At 50.0% G+C, this 16,816-nt stretch overlaps 1 protein-coding gene across 26 annotated transcripts in view; it reads right to left on the bottom strand.

Annotated features, from left to right (window-relative positions):
- EXD3 (exonuclease 3'-5' domain containing 3) overlaps window positions 1-16,816 on the bottom strand; it is a 297,294-nt gene that overhangs the window by 133,063 nt on the left and 147,415 nt on the right. For all 26 annotated transcript variants that reach the window (XM_065036159.1, XM_065036161.1, XM_065036172.1 and 23 more), the window contains 7 exons: window positions 14,572-14,710; window positions 14,034-14,247; window positions 13,265-13,374; window positions 11,942-12,152; window positions 10,677-10,843; window positions 8,254-8,424; window positions 642-695 (listed from right to left, as the gene is read on the bottom strand). In XM_065036159.1, coding sequence (XP_064892231.1) covers window positions 642-695; window positions 8,254-8,424; window positions 10,677-10,843; window positions 11,942-12,152; window positions 13,265-13,374; window positions 14,034-14,247; window positions 14,572-14,710 — 1,066 coding nt within the window. The remainder of the gene's footprint in view (window positions 1-641; window positions 696-8,253; window positions 8,425-10,676; window positions 10,844-11,941; window positions 12,153-13,264; window positions 13,375-14,033; window positions 14,248-14,571; window positions 14,711-16,816) is intronic.

Genomic DNA, 16,816 nt, shown 5'->3' with positions numbered 1-16,816 from the left:
CAAATGAATTTTAGGGCAGTACCAAAGTGCAAAGGACCTGCAGCAGGCACCAGAACTTGACGAGGTCAGTGTATTCCCAGCAACACTCCGTTCTGAAGTGAGTCCCGTGAAGGGCTCTGAACATCTGGTGCTGACGGGAATGCTGGGTTTGCTTTGGGTTTTTTTGTGTACCACAGGAACACAAAACCTCTGCATCTTCCAGTGGCACCCATGCTTGGTGGCTTCCATCGCCCTTCCGAGGCTGAAGAAACATCTCTAAGTGTTGAAACTATGTCAGCGTGGAGCCAGTCAGTAAACAAGAAACTTTGTGATAAAAAGCATGGGAATCGAGCTGCCTTTCACCTGCCAGTGCGACCGAACAGAAACACTTTGTTGTGGATTGCTTGGCCTGATTTCCACCCCCACCCCTAATGGCGAGCGATCGCACTCCCCACTGCCGCAGGGCTGAGCGTAACAGACATTCACCCCAAGCTCTGGTCATTCACAACAGCAAACCTCTCAAGACCCTCAATGTCGTTTTTAGTGCAGAAAACATGGGGAAGCCAAGCCAGCTGCTGCATTCACATCTGACTTTACACTGCGCATCCCAGACCACGCAATGATACAACGCCAGAAAAGTGCCAGAAGCTCTGAACACTTACAGTCTGATACGGGAGTCCGGAGGTTAAAATGACTCTTCCTTCCTGTCGGGCAATCTGGAAAAAACAGTAAAATACATAATGAACATGGGCTGAAGTTACACCGGATTCAAACTTTCAGTCGAAGCAGAGAGAACGTGAACTGGTGCTATCGAGTCCTTCTCTCCAGCGTCGCCATACGCTGGGCCAGGAGTATCTGGGTCTGGCTCAACGATACACTCGACAGCAGCGCAGCCCCACGCATGGCTCGCTCCCTGCACATCGATCCCCGCCCGGCCTCACGTGCGCTGGAACGAGCTACTCGTGCATCTGCGCTGCAGGTGGCCCAGGGAGCCGATCCACCTTGAAACAGCCCTATCAAAAACCTTCCTAGCTTTGTTTTTTTTCCCCTAACACAGGCTATTTCTATTTCCCCAGTCTGCTTCACAAAGCAGCAAGAAGTTCTGCTCGCACAGCAATGCACAGGGGAGAAAGGAAAAAATAACCCAAGCAAATAAAATGTACCATTATATGTGTCTGCAGATTTTGTAGACATTAACAGAACAACACTCCACTTGCTTGAAGATATGAGGCGTTATTCTCCCAGCAGCCCAAAAGCAGACATGCAGAAATTCTGCCCCCTTTCCAGGCTGCAAAGAACATCCCCATTAGAGTTTATCACGCTCTGACCTGCAATCCTGCGCTTTTATCAGAGGTCTTGTCCTTCAAGGGAAAGGTCTGTGCTGAATTACCAGGGGACGCATTACCCGCACTTCTGACCTTCGCAACAGAGTAAGACACTTTCAAATGGTTTAGTGCCAAAAGGAGACACTAAATCTGGAAGTGCAATTCTTTACCAGGATGAAAGTGTGACTGATCTTCGTTTGATTAAATGAAGTCCCTCCCTCCCAGCCCTTCGCCCCTCTGGTAGGAGGGAAATATTCTCATGGCCGTAGCAGTGGAAGGATTCCCATGTGAACCAGCACGTCGGCGCCGCTGGTGCTGACAAGAGATTGGCACTTTAAGGTAGGCACGAGGTTATTTCTTGGATTCGGTTGGAAGCCCTCGTACTTTTCAGTGTTTCCAGATGTGTGCCACGGAGGTCTCTCCTCTGGATCAGAGTCTCAAAGCTCTCTCTGGATCTCTCTTTACCCCTGGCAGGAGGACACGTTTGGGATCAGAGTCCTGCTGCACTTCCCGGACAGTCTGACAGCACCAAGCACAGCCAGGAACACCCAAAAACCAAACCAAGACTTTTGAACTGTCTTGGACAGCTGTTCTCTTGAGACCCGCTGGCCCTATAGAAACACGAAACAAGAGGGTGACGGTTCCAAGGCACAAACTCCCTGTGCAGCCAACTAAGAACCCATTTTGTTCCTATCTTGACCTTTGTTGTGAAGTCACTCCTTGGCTGCCAGTTCTGCGCTGAGAAAGCGATTGGCAAACACTTCTAAAGCATCTTCCTACAGGCAAAATTACCGGATTTCTTTCAAAATGAACCTTTCAAAATGAACCAAGAACAGCAACCTTGCAGCAGCAGCAGAGACAGCCCGTGCTGTGCGCGATCCCCCTGCCCGCAGTCGGGGGTCCTGACGGGACAACCCACCCTCACGGCACAGCAGTGAGACGAGGCCGGGATGGCAGGAGCAAAAGTTCACCCCCGTGATTTGCCAGCAAGGGAAGAGATGTGAAATTCCTTCAGATCCATGTGAACTTCGGGCTAAGTCTGAGGATTTCACAGCTGGAACACTCCATTCTGACTTCCTGCATCCAGGGTTAATTAGTTCAAGCTTGATAAATCCCCTTATCTAAATGGCTCTGCAGAGACAGGCAAAGAACATCAAATAAAACGGAGAAAAGCAATAACTCTTCCAGCATGTTTTTCTGCCTCTGGAATGAGGACGGGGAGCAGCGCAGAGCCAGAGGAGCCGTGTGACAGCACACATCTGACTGGACCCACAGAGCAAACTGCTGCAAAAAGGGCACAATTTCTTCTTTTCCTCTGAAAGAAATCACGGAAGATGGAGCCGGGACCATCCCGGAGATGTGTGCTCGGAGATGCAAGTAAAAGAACAACCAGAACAGCGTGTCGGGGCGGGTGTCAGGAGCTTGTGCTCCATCCCAAGCGCTGCAGAGAGGGCACTGGCCTCAGTTTCACAATCTATTCAAAAGATAATATCAGCTTCCTCTGGACAAGGCTCAGACCTTCTGGATAGAAAGCACTCCCTGATAGCTTGGTATATTATTTAGCCCTTAACATGCCTGTCTGCTCGGCCAACTTTCATCTTGCAGAGATGAATGAACCCCAATGAATTATTACAAGGGAGACCCGGAAGGGCAACGACTGATGAGAGAGGGCACAGACAGACCCTGTTTCGAGGCCAGCACCAGCAGGAGAATGATTTGTGACGACCTAAACCATCTTGAATTAAGGCCAAAGAAGGTTTCAAGGAACAGCAGCACAAGGCTGTAGATTTGTAATTTAGAATTCACCAAGCCCGTGGATGACACGTGCTGGGCAATGCCATGTGCCCGTGAGGAGGCAAACGGCAGCGGGCCAGGAAAAGCCGCGACACCCCTGGCAGTGGCGGAGGTGACACAGTGATCCTGAGCCAGCAAGGTCCAGCTCGGACAAGAAGGGAGCGGACAGGGCGCGTCTGCCCCACGATGTGCGCTGGGAAAGCAACCAGAGAAGGATCTACTAGAGAAGTGGATCACAAACCTCAATCCAACCCTGAGCCCCCGACCTGTCAGCTCAGGCTCTTCCAGAACAGACAGTAAAGCAAGACCTTAGTCACTACGAACACACTCAGGCCAGCCCTGCAGTGCTCCCGCTGTACTGCTGGTATTTCAACCCCAGACTCCTCTTCAGCATTCCTGAAGAACATACATTGTACCAAGTTATTGCATGATTTTGTGCCGTGGCATTAAGTACCACACCATGTCACCAGGTCTTTGGGACATGGTTTAGTGCTAGAGTCAGGTTATGGTTGAACTCGATGATCCTGAGGGTCTCTTCCAAATGAACTGATCCTATTCTAAAACCATCGACCCGGTTTTGTTTCTTAATGTAGATCCATTTGTATCAAAGTCTCCAATGAAAGTCTCCTCCTGCTGACCAAGCACCAAAAGCAGAGTCTTCATCTTAAAGGCAGAACAGCTCTTCATCCGTCCTCTGCGAACCCGCTCCGCACGCTGGCGGGGAGGTAGAACGACTAGCAAACCTGAAGAATGTAGTCTACGTCAAAAATATGGAAAAGACCATTCAAAGCTGTGACGAGATCAGAGATTAGATTTGCCCATTACATGAAGCTCTGCTCATTGCAGCATTAGAAGTCCCATTTGTGTCCCATGGCTCCAAACCAGTCCAGGGCAATTTAGATCCAGGCGCCTGTTGCTCTCAACACCTCATGAGATCCGTCCAGGCCTGGCCCTCCTCACCAACTCGCTGGTTCACATGGAGTTTTGGGGGAGCAGGTTTAACCTTGCAAGGAAACCTTCTAGACCACGGCAGCTGCAGAAAGCCAATTCCACCAGCCTGCTGGGTATCATCACACTTTAAAGATACCAAGTTTGCCTTAGCGTGCAAATTATTCCTAGAGATAAGCATGATTTTGAAGACCAAGATCACAGTCCACTAAATAAATAAACCAGCCTACAACTCAACTGAAGGGGCTTTGAGATTCCACCAGGTCTCTTCTTAGAAATCAGTGACCTAAGAGACTACCAAAATTTTTATAAGCTTCTGCTCCATTCCTGAAGTACAACTTTGGAGGATGTACTGTGGTCCCTTCAGGCTGGTGGGTGATCCTTTAAGGCCAGTCTGAGAAGCATCCCACTGCTCTTTGATTCTGCAAAACTGCAGAGAAAAGAGGAACGTCCACCAAAACTTTCCCACCTCCTTCCACTTACCTATCTAGAAGGCCCAAAAGACAGGTTTAAGATACTCCGCAAAGAGAAGTTCACAGAAGACAAGCCTGCAGCGCTGGCTAGAAACACAACACGCACAGGATGTGATTTAAGCAAAGAAAAATGTATTAATTGGAAGTAACATGTTGCTTATAGGAATTGGTGCAAATGCAAAGGGCAGCTTACCCCAGTGATGGGACCTACACACACAGAAGGACGGGCATAAGAGACACGGAATCCCGCGTTCTTTCCCAGCTGGAGCCATTCTTCCCTCGGGATGGGGTAGAAGGTGCTGGTGAGGACTGGCTGGACGCGCACAGCCCGGCTCAGGACAGACAGAGCTGGAGCCCTCGGCAGGACAGCGCTGGAGCAGCGCGGCCACGTGCACTGCACTACAGCTCAGATATAAACCTAATACGGTTAAAATGTTCCTGCCACCTCGCTGAAAGGGAAGACTTGGAAAATGACATGGCACCCAAACTGGGACACAAAGCTGCTCCTCCCAGAGAGGCGGGTGCTCATCAGTGCTTTTGTAAGGATGGACTGTGAGCTTTACTCTGCCCTGGGGAGACCACACCTGGAATATTGTGTCCAGCTGTGGCCCCTCAGTTCCAGCAGGACAGGGAACTGCTGGAGAGAGTCCAGCGCAGCCACCAAGATGCTGAAGGGAGTGGAGCATCTCCCGTGTGAGGAAAGGCTGAGGGAGCTGGGGCTCTGGAGCTGGACAAGAGGACACTGAGGGGGGACTCATTCATGGGGATCAATATGGAAAGGGGGAGTGTCAGGAGGATGGAGCCAGGCTCTTCTCGGTGACAACCAGTGACAGGACAAGGGGCAATGGGTGCAAACTGGAACACAGGAGGTTCCACTTCAATTTGAGAAGAAACTTGTTCCTGGTGAGGGTGGCAGAGCCTGGCCCAGGCTGCCCAGGGAGGTTGTGGAGTCTCCTTCTCTGCAGACATTCCAACCCGCCTGGACACCTTCCTGTGTAACCTCATCTGGGTGTTCCTGCTCCATGGGGGGATTGCACTGGGTGAGCTTTCCAGGGCCCTTCAACCCCTCACATTCTGGGATTCTGTGATTCTTTGCCTTCAGCACGAGGACAGATTTAACCAGAGAAATTTCCAGTATGAGTTTCTACTATTTTTCCATTTTAAAGACTGTCCGCGTTTGTAAGTAACTTTTAACCAGTCACTTCTCCAGTCAAGTCTGAATTAAATGGCACCTTTAAATACACAGAATGCAAACTGGTGTCATCTCACAGCAACTAAATATGGCTGAACCAGGGGGATATGCTGGCTCGTGGTGGGGGACAGCGCATCTGAGATCGCAGACCTGGCATGACAAACTCACCACGACAACTGTTGTCCAAGATAAAACGTTTGGCCAATAACAGCAGTGCAAGGAGAAGCAGTACACAGGACACAGACCTCACGTTCAGCCTGGCAATGGGGTTTCTCAACCCAAATACTGACACCCGCATTAGTTGAAATGCAAAAATAAAAAAATCCATAGCTGCCCAAGCACAACCCACAAAGCTCTCAGGATTTTAAGTTTGATCTCAAACAAGAGACGGTGAAGCACAAGACCCATCTGCCTACCAATACTTGAAGTCACTTTAACAAGCAACAGGAATGAGAACAATAAGGAGCAAATGCCAAGCGATTCAGGAGTTCTTGGCACAAGGAGATGTGTAACACAACTGATAAATCATTTTAGTGAAATGACTTTCATGAAGAACAAACACTAACTCTGTACACACCGACGTGTTCTGGTGACACTAGTTTAAACTGTGTTGGGACAACACCCAAACCGTCTGTCTTGCACTCAGGGACCAGGATCCAAACCTTCCTCCTGGCCTTTGCAATAACCTTTACAAGTTTTCGGGTGTAGAGTGGTCAACATTCAACTTCTATTAAATCAGGACTAGCTAGATATAAAGCAGGGTGGGAGGGGTCTATTTTTATCTTTGATTATCCAAGCACAGATCAAAGGCTCTGCAATACAGTAACACTCCAAGGGCTTTTGATAGCAAAAGGATGTTTGTCCAGTCACCATAGAGAAAGCAATGTAAAACATCCTGTCCGTGGCACGATAAGGTATCAGGATGAGAAGCGGAGACGGGGCTGCGGGGGGAGGCAGTGAGAACTAGTTTGTTTAAATGACTTGTGCAAGTTTGGCAGAGACGCAATATTAATTATTTCTGCAGAAGTCAGAGCCTGCCCAGTACTGAGGCCAAACAGCCGTGTGAAGAGGAAACATCCTGTGCAGCGGGCCGGGCGCTCCGTGCACACGTGAGAGCGGAGCACTGTGTGGGCTGGGGATCTCACTTGTGGCAAAGCAGAAACCTGCCTGATATGATGCAGCATGTGTCTCTGCTCCGAGGCAGAGGGTCAAAGCTGTTACGGGAGTCCAGATCAATGTTCATTGTCTCCATGCATGTTAGAGGCTCCTCTTTCCCCCAATATTTCGTTGCAAGTTGTGGCTGATCACCTTTGAGTTATCTCATAAGGTAGATGCTCTATGGCAATTTACTATGGAAATTTTCCCTTTCACATTTCGATTATGGCTCTGCTCTGCTCGATTAAACCAGGCCCAAGGCATAGATACCTTCCCTGTAAGCCCAAACTGGAGTCCATTAGAAACCTAAGTGAATTTTGGGTTCCTTTCTCTGATTTTTGCCATGTTGCAAACACACCACCACCTCCTAATGAAAGACACTTGAGACTGCAGGTCACTTCTTTACACTCTGCTTGTGTTCTTCTAATGACCTGAAACATCCCAGCTGCCAATGACACAATGACTTGAGATCACAGCCCTCTGCTCATGGCCTCTCCTGGAAACAGGGAACCAAGCCCACTTGCTAGTGCAGGGATCAGCTCATCCCAGCTGCCATGGGCACAGCTTCTCACACTGAACCAGAGAACTGGGTCTCAGCACGGGCAGGGGAGGAAGCATTTGAATCTGGGGGTGCTGATCGACAGTGGCTGAACATGAGCCAGTGTGCCCCAGTAGCCAAAAGGCAACCAGCATCCTGGCTTGTATCAGGAATAGTGTGGCCAGCAGGTCTAGATAAATTATTGCCCCCTTGTAGCCAGCACTGGTGAGGCCCCACTTCAAATCCTGGAGTCAGTTTTGGGCCCCTCACGCCAAGAAAGCCCTTGAGGTGCTGGAGTGAGTGGAGAGAAGGGAACGGAGCTGGTGAGGGGCTGGAGCACAAGTGTGATGGGAGCGGCTGAGGGACCTGGGGGGTTCAGCTGGAGAACAGGAGCTGAGGGGAGACCTTCTGATCTCTGAACTGCCTGAAAGGAGCTTGGAGCCAGGGGGGGTCGGGCTCTGCTCCCCAGGAACAAGCGCCAGGAGCAGAGGAAACGGCCTCAAGTTGCGCCAGGGGAGGGTGAGGTTGGATCTGGGAACAATTTCTTCCCCAAAGGGCTGTGGGGCATTAGAACAGGCTGCCCAGGGCAGTGCTGGAGTCACCAGCCCTGGAGGGTTGGACAGACGGACATGAGCGTCTCAGGACATGGGGCAGTGCCGGGGTGGGTTAATGGTTGGACTCAATGATCTTTAGGGTCTTTTCCAACCAAACTGATTCCATGATTCTATGTGCTGTTTGGCGCTGTGACCACCCAGTGCAGTTCCACCATCAGCAGCAGGTGCCCACCAGGGAGCACAGATGGGAGCTAAAACACACACACACACACCCCCACGCACACGTGTGACTGACCTCAGCAGCCTTCCTGTGGTCATCCTCATTCTCCAGCATCTGGACATCCACCCCGAGGCAGCGAAGATAGCGCCCGAGGCCTTGCAGCATGTTATCGCAGACCACGCTGAACTCCTTCGGGGAGATGGGAGCAGTGGGACACGAGGTCTCCTTTTGGTGTCCTTCACATTGCTACAGGAAGGCAAGAGACCCATAAGCAGCAGAACAGAAATCTGATTTCCAGGACATCCGTGTTTTGCCTCCCTGCAATCACCCGCCATGGCAAATCCAACTGTCCCTGTCCACCTGTATGACCATTTCCTTCATGCTCTGCAACACCTTTAATTCCCTCTTCATGTCCTTTCTGGCCTCCTGTGCTCTACATAGACATTCATTTTCATCAAGTCACAGAAACACATCTTCAAGACTGCTATTCCCCTATTAAATTAGACTGCAATTAATATACATATGCCAAAGTGCTGATTTGGGAAGGAGATCTGACAGACACAGGGAGAAACAGGTAGAGAAAGCAACCACGTCAGCTTTGTTATCTTTGGAAGTTTAAAAATAGGCAGGGCCTGAATTCTGTTTATTTTATTTCAAATGTCTGCGGCTGGGGGAGTTCCTGCAGTTGGAGACTTTGTCGTTGGGAGACTCCCAGAAGTACAATAGCTAAATTCACGGAGAAGGGAAGTTATGATGGAATGTCCAATGTTCAGCTTTGCCTCCAGGAGCTGGAAAGAGCTGGGATGAGTGCAGGACACAGCCACCAACTCTGCTACATGGCCTGTGCAACCAGAGTTACTGCAGTCCCTGAGCTCTGCAGGAGCTGACTGGGGCTGGAAATGCTGCGTGCTCCACGGAGATCACCTGGGCTGACCATGCGAACCAGCTCAGAGCCCGGAGCTCAGTCTGCGTGTCGCTGCACCTCCCAGAGCTGGGACCTGCACCCGCAGCACGGGGCACACTGGACTGTCACCGGCTCCTGCAAGGACCGTGGTGGCCGCAGCGCTGCCCTGGGACATCAGCGCGCTGTGACAACGGGCCATCCTGACCCTCCAATGCTGAGGTAGTTGGAAGACACGAACCCTGTGCTGCTGCCTCTGTTCAAACAGATGTGAAGGAGCAGCAGCTGGCTCTGAGCTAGTGTTTATTCCATGGCCAGCAATGTCAACTGCAGCTTTTTTCTCACGTTTCATGCCAGCAAAGAGCAAAAAGCTTATCCAGGAGAAGAGTGTCATTAGCCCCACTTCAGACAGCGGACCAGGAAACACTGGCAAAGAGAACTGGGAGTCATGCAGGAGAAATCTGCTGGTTTGAGTCCCAGCCCAGGTTTTAGCAACTCCCTCTCGGCTGATGAATGTGACTGTGCGAACACAAAGATGATCCATGAGTTCACAAGGTAATTCAAGCCTCAAGTACTTACTTTTCCCATCTCTGGAGCAGCCAGTTCAATCTGTTTTAACACACAATAATACTCCCATGAACACAGAGTGCTTAGGAAACTACTGAGCAGCTTTGTGTTTTACTGCCTGCCCAGGACTAGCGGGATACTGCACATTTACACACACTTGGTAAGAAGGATCCTGCAGATGTGGCAATTAGCAATAGCATCTCTGTCCAACCATGGAAGGCAGGATTGACTTCAGGAGCTAAACACACATTTGGGACTACTCAGAAGGATGCACACAGCGAGTCTTGGTTAATCAACGAAACTTTCTGTGCCAATGTTTTCATAGTTCATAAACAACTGAATGGTTGCATTTTAAAAGCAAAACTTTATTACTGAGAGAGAGGGACTGGTCACATTCCAAAATATTTAAGCGAAGTCACACAGCTCCAAGGTACGGCAGGTGGAGTTTTAAGGCCCTGACACAATGTACGTGACAAGGGGAGGCCAGTCCTGGAGTGCGTGGTGGTGCTCATGGGAACGGAGACCAGCCATCGGCAGAAAGGATTTTGTGATGGATTGGTTTTGGTTTTGTTTGTTTTAACTCTGCAGACTTCTGGTCCAGGCACAATAAAGGAGGCATTCCCAATGTGACACCAAAGCGTAGAAGCTCAGTTAAAAGCGAAAGTAAGGAAGTCAGAGTTTTGAAACCTCATTGACACAACACGGGGTTCAAACCCTCACCCCCGAGGAGACGTGAAGGAGCTTTTCCAGCAGCAAGGTCAGCTGGGTTGTGCCACACAGGTCTGCACCAGCGTTTTGCAAAGACAAAGGAATCTAAAATTGTAGGGAAAGCTGAACCAAGGCAGACAAAGGACAAACCACATCTTACCAGCACAGGGGAGGAGAGAGGAAGATGTTTGCTGCAACAGTCCTGAGAACAGGCCAGGAAAAGGCATGCCAGGCATGGCTCATAGTGTGACTGACAGACACGGCAACATATGATTTGCAGGGGTCTTGAGCAACATGCAGCTCTTTGAAGATGTTTACAAACCTGTCCAGAAGGTGACAGGACTTCTTGTTTATTCAGCTGTTTCTTTGCCCTGGGTTTCATGCTTGGTTTTCCCACCAGACTCCCAGTCAGGTCTGAGCTCAGACCGAAGCTCTCCGGATCCTTACAGAGCTTCTCGTAGATCTCCAGCAAGCAGTATGCATCGGAAGCTGAAAATAAGGGAGTATGAGCCTCAGCTGACTTCATTCAAAAGTAAACCAGAGGCTTTCCTGACGCAAGGAAGAGCCCTCACCTTTGGAAACACCACTGAACACAACCAACCTGTGAAGCTGCAGCTCACTAACGCCGTACCCCGCGCTCTTTCACTGATCAGTGAGCATCACAACCTCACACGCCATCACAAAGAGCTCAAAAAGCGACAGGCCCTCTGCTGCCTAATGTAATGCTGACTCTAATGTAATGCAAATTGTAGTTTGCCTGTCCAAACCACCACGTGAGATAGCTTCAGCCAACCCATTTTACTCTCCATTGTTACTGAGCAGTGGCTTGCCCACGGTTTATCACCACATCTCAGCTATGGGAAGGTAACTTCCCCATTAGATGTAATATCTTAAAAAGTAATAACTGAGTTGTTTGCAATCGCCTGCCCACACGCACTGCCATGCGGCTCCTGCTCCTTACAACGGGAACTCTCTAAGTCTCCAAGCCAGTTTTACAAGTCCTAGTGATTAATTTTTGTGGGAACTGTGTCAGCTTCAAGGATAGTTGAATCTAACAAAGGGCTGGTTCGCCTCAGTAGACTGTCCTTTGATGCCCCAGGAAAAGACTTAGACCCAGACTTCTGACTCTGGGGTAATCAGCAATAAACTCCACTGGTCCCTCCACAGCACCAATTTTGTCCTGTAGTTACTGACTCCATGTCTACCCATTTTTAACAAGCGCTGCGCTCTGACAAATGAACACAGCACTTGTTTCCCAGAAAGGCTGTGAAATGAGGCAGAAGGAAGTGGACTTTCTTCCTTTCGCTTACTGAGAGGAGTTTCCACTGAGGTGATATTTCATCAGCCAAAATCTGCAAAGCATAGGAATTCTTTCATAAGGGAAATAATGAATCACTGGACAGTTTAAACTTCAGCCATTAAAGCCATGTCCACAAAAGGACAGGCATACCATGTGCTGGCTTCTCTGAACAGGAACTAATCTGCAAAGCCATTTTCTTCATTTGCTACTTAACAATCTTCCTGGTGACAGAGAACAAACGCAGCCTGCAATGGCCAATCTGCAGCACCTTGCCGCAGCGAGCAGACCTGCATACAGGATCTGTTCCTCCCGGAGAGGCCGCTTCTCCCAGTTGGACAGCTGCTCTGTCTTATCCAGAGGCTTCCCCAGCACGTGCTGCACCAAGAGGCTGAGTCCTTTCTCTGGCTGCCTGCACCCTCTATCCTCGTCGCTCTGCTCTGGGGACACGACGTCGACCTTCCGGCCGCCCTTCTTCCAGTCAATGGAGCCCTTCTGCAGCTGGTGGAGAGAAAAGGATATAAAACACATGGCTATCAAACAGCTTCTGCAACAGCACCTATTCCAGTGGGTGAGGCCATGCAGCAACCCTATCATTTTATCTCTTGCCTGGCATACTGAATCCCGTTGTCTCAGACAAGGGCTGGGATGGCATTAGATAAATACAGCGTCTGATTATTTGTTTAACAAACACACTGGCTGGAAAGAAATCTGTTTCAGAGCCAGGGAAGGAAACAGAAGCGCACTGCGGTACAGCGTTGCATGAGGGCAGCGGGGCTGTGGGTGCACAGCTTGCAGGGTGCTCAGCCGCGCTGGAGGCTGTTGGGCACCAACTCAATAAACCAACAGCAACGGTAGAACAGCATCTTCCTCCTCCCAGTTCCAGGGGGAAAGGTGGGCAGAGGCCTTTCTGCAGCTGCCATTTCTCAGACTAAACTGAGGCAATAGCTGTTGGCAGGTACTTCAGACCCTGCAGCACTTCCCAGGTTAAGCTATCAGTCCCAAAGATCTGGGTTCACCCCAATCCACAGCCTCAAATACACTCTGCAAATTTTACTCATTAAAATGGTTGTCCTTAACATTTCGGCAGACTGGTAAAAACTGCTGTGTGCAGGCCCAGAGACAGCTGTCCTTCAGCTGAACACGAAGTCCTGTGCTGAAACCACCAGCGGCCCTCCTATGAACACCACGAGTTCTCTGCAAACCACCAACTCCGTATCTGCTTCAACACTGCGCAATCTTGGAATATCCAAATTTCTACAAGAATTTACTTACTGCCTTCAAGTCTGACTTGTGCTCAGAAGCTTTGTCCCAGCTGAATGGAGCTGTCTCCTTTCCAAATGCTTTAACATAGCTTTTATAAAGGCTATGAAAAGTGTCAGTATGCATTGAGCTCTAACTTTGTAGCTGATGAAAACTAAACGCTTCTGTGTTTCCTTACAGAATCACACCACTCTCAAACCACAAGCGGAAAAGGTCTGTTTACCCATTTAGCCATCTCCCTGCCAACACAGGATCCAAAAAGACAATGCTGTCAATGCACGACAGGTATTTATTAATACGAGCACAGGCAGGAGACACAACTTTCCATATCTTCCTGAGTTCATCCTTACTTGTTTGTCTATTGTGAGCAGGTCCACCACACCTTGCGCTTGCTTGTCCGTGTCTTTCAAAGCTGACCACGTGGCCGCGAGGCTGCTGAGGTCTCCAGACATCCCATAACCTGGAGGGAAAACAAGCCCAAATCACACAGGTAGGAAAACCCGAATCACAGCTAATGCACCGCAGCTTCTTCTAGCTCAGAGTCAAAATGCTGACGATACATAGATGAACACTGGTGGGGAGACTGTTTGGATATGGAAAAAGGCAGATTCCCGTCTCTCCTGTTCTGAAGAGATGCTCCTGCGTATTGAGGTTGGGAGAGAAGAGGTGGTTGAAAATGCTGAGTTTAAGATCAACTTACTTAAAAACTGCCAAGTCGTGAAAAGACAATTATGAATTTGTCCTGGAACTCCTGCAAAAGCCTCCAAACAGAATCTATAACCAGGTATAATAACCTGGTGTCCAGCACAGCGGCTTTGGGACAGGGCACTTCCCCAGACCACTGCAGAATGGGTGCAAGTCGGGGTTTAGTGTGGGACTAAGACAATCCCAAGCCCAAGGTGGGCAGCAAAATCAGAAATCTCGGGTCTGACCTGAACTGGGGAGACATTCCTGTCACTCCCAGTCACTCTGCTCACTCTGCTCCTGGCATGGCAGTATCTGAACAAAAGCTGGTTCCATGGTAAGGGGGTGTAGAGAATGAAAACCCCGAGAGGATCTAGGAATTGCACAAAATAAGCAGTGTAAAGACCTGAGACAGGGAGAAAAGATGCATGTTACCTAGTTTAGTGATGGCTGCATCCGAATAGAGCCTCTGGATGAAATGGGGAAGCTTCTCCTTCTCAGCCTCCGTCACAGCTTGCTCGAGGAGCCGTGGCAAGTCGAGCAGGAACACCTCATCGTGCAGAGCAAGCTGAAGGAGGGACACGCGGGGCTTCCCGACCATGCCGAACGACGGCTTCCACTCCATGTCAATGCCAACAACCTGCCCCGGCTGCAACACAGACAGAAGCCTTCTTCACCTGGAGACGGCCAGTGCTGGAGGGCAGCATGGACAGGCCCTGTCCGCAGCACCAGCACTTCCGCTCCAACAACTGCATTTCTTTGCTAGTGTGTGAACTGCTGCAGGGACAGCACACCCGAGTTACCCCACAGGGACCTTTCCTGGCACAGCAATTCCCAGCATGATTCCAAATCAGACAACCCAAAAGGAAGCAGCTGTTCTTGACTTGGCGAGGGAGACGCTTCGTGGCACATCCAGCCCGTGTGGAGCTGCTGCTCCTTGTCCCTGCAAAGCAAATCCCAGAGGAGCACTCACCCGCAGCACCTTTTCCCAGCACCGCTGCGTCTCTTCCCATGTCTGCAGGAAGTGAATGTTTGCCCGTGGAATAGGAAGCTGGTAATAGTCCTCCTTCTTCCTCTCTTCATGATGATCTGCTTTCGTGGCCTCTTCTACCCTGCACAGAATCCAATGCAACACGCAGAGAGAGGAAACCCTGGATTAGAGGAACATCAGGAAGCCTTGAGCTTCCTGAAGAGAAGCTCCAGGGAGGCCTTAGTGCACCTTTCCGGACTTAAAAGGGGCTGATAAGAAAGATGGGGACAGACTTTTGAGCAGGGCCTGTTGTGATAGGACAAGGGGTGATGGTTTTAAACTAAAGGAGGGAGATTCAGGCTGGACATGAGGAAGAAATTGTTGCCCTGAGGGTGGTGAGAACCTGGCCCAGGTTGGCCAGAGAGGTGGTGGATGAACCATCCCTGGAGACATCCCAGGCCAGGCTGGACGGGGCTCTGAGCAACCTGAGCTGGTGAAGATGTCCCTGCTCATGGCAGGGGGGCACTGGGGAGCTGGGAAGGTCCCTTCAACCCAAACCATTCTGTGATTCTAAGCCATGTATTTCATCCTGGCCCTCTATTTCCCCAAGCCACTCAACTCTTCCTCCTCCCCTCTCTTTCCTCTCTTTCCCTGTCATCTCAGTCTCTTTCCTCTCAATTCACCCTCTTTTTTTATTCGTGTCACAGAAATGGCCCCATATCCAAGCCCTCACTGCGCACACACAGAGAACACCCATCCCAAAACACTGTCCTCAACGCTCAGTTCTCTTTCCCAGACCTGATGTAACTTGGATGACAACGCTGGGCAGCTGTTTCCACAGTCAGAGATAACACATTTTAGATTTACTGCTTTTTGCCCTTGAGGTTAACATGGAAGTCTGCAAGCTCCCACGGTGCAATACATAACACAAGTCAGCTCTGAGCAGCCCTGTGTCCAAACAGGAGCTCTGCGCTTCCCCACATCATCGACTGGCTCAGAAAGAGCCTCTCAGGCTGCTGAGATCACTACCAGCTGGGAATGGGTGAATCTGCCTCATCGTTCTACAGCGCAACAGCTCGGGACGGCTTCACAGACCTCCTGATCCCATCCAGCTTCTTCTCCTTCATCCCTTTGCCCTGTAAAACATCCATGCAGGTTGCACAAGAACATTTCTCCTAAATGAAACAGGGATGAAATGAGAAAAACTCGGAACTAAAGTTTGAAAACCTTCTCTATTTGGGGGGAGACAGCTGAGCCCACAGACCCCGCGCCTTGCTCGTGCTGCTCCCTCCGCTTGGCTTCAGATGGCACCACACAGAGACGTTCAGTATCTGTGTATTAATACCCTGGGAATGCTGCATGGGGCCTGCAGAAATGAGCTGGCTGGTCTCCTACAACAGGATCTTACACAGCACATTTTCCTTTCAAAAGGCAGCAGAGTCTTGAAATGACCCTGTGACTGGAAGGTCGGCGTATTGCTGTGGTGGCTCAGCCAGATGATGCAATCAGAGGAAAGAAACTAATAAAAAATATCCAGCTATTTTGGACCTGTCACAAATTTCTGGATAGTCTCTTTCCCATAGAGACTCAAAATAGTTTGTTATTTGAGAAACTATTTACTAACTTCATGTTTAGGGGACTGTGTGGCTAATTTTGCAGCACAGCAGCTTTCGCTGTACAAACACTCTTTTCCGTGGGTTTGCGTGCATGGGGAAGTCAATATTTGTGTAAAATATTTATTGAAGGTGTGCAGTCTCAGGTCTCCAGGAATATTCTCACCTGCAGAGCTCGGGAGCCACATGCGGTGTGACCCGCGGCACAGCTGATGGCACCGATACGCTGGTACCACCTTGTTCTCTGCAGTGTGAGCGCTGGGAACCTGCTGCTTTGTTAGCTCAATAAATAAGGCAGACAGACTGTTTTATTAGGTTCCACGGCTCCGCTGTTTTTATAGCGGCCACTTCAGCAGGTGTCACAACTGGATGAGCAAACCACGGCACCAAGGGTTTAACTCATCTGTCACAACTCCTCCCGACCAGCGCAGCCCATCCTAATCGTGTGGCTGCGCTCCACTCGGCCCCGACTCAGGACTCCCAGAGCAGAGAGAAGCAGTGATGCTTTTTCCCTCTCTAGATGCGGATTCTGTGGCTAAGTCACACTCCTGCTAGCCGCCCCTTTGTTTTGAGTGGTTACACCTCACCCCAAAACCTCCTGGCTCGCGGTGCAGCTGCAGGAGGGGCGGACGGCA

This window comes from Columba livia, chromosome 19 (assembly GCF_036013475.1).
Source record: "Columba livia isolate bColLiv1 breed racing homer chromosome 19, bColLiv1.pat.W.v2, whole genome shotgun sequence".
Taxonomy (NCBI): Eukaryota; Metazoa; Chordata; class Aves; order Columbiformes; family Columbidae; genus Columba; species Columba livia.
The sequence above is the reverse complement of the archived record's forward strand: the minus strand, read 5'-3'. Positions and strand labels throughout refer to the sequence as shown.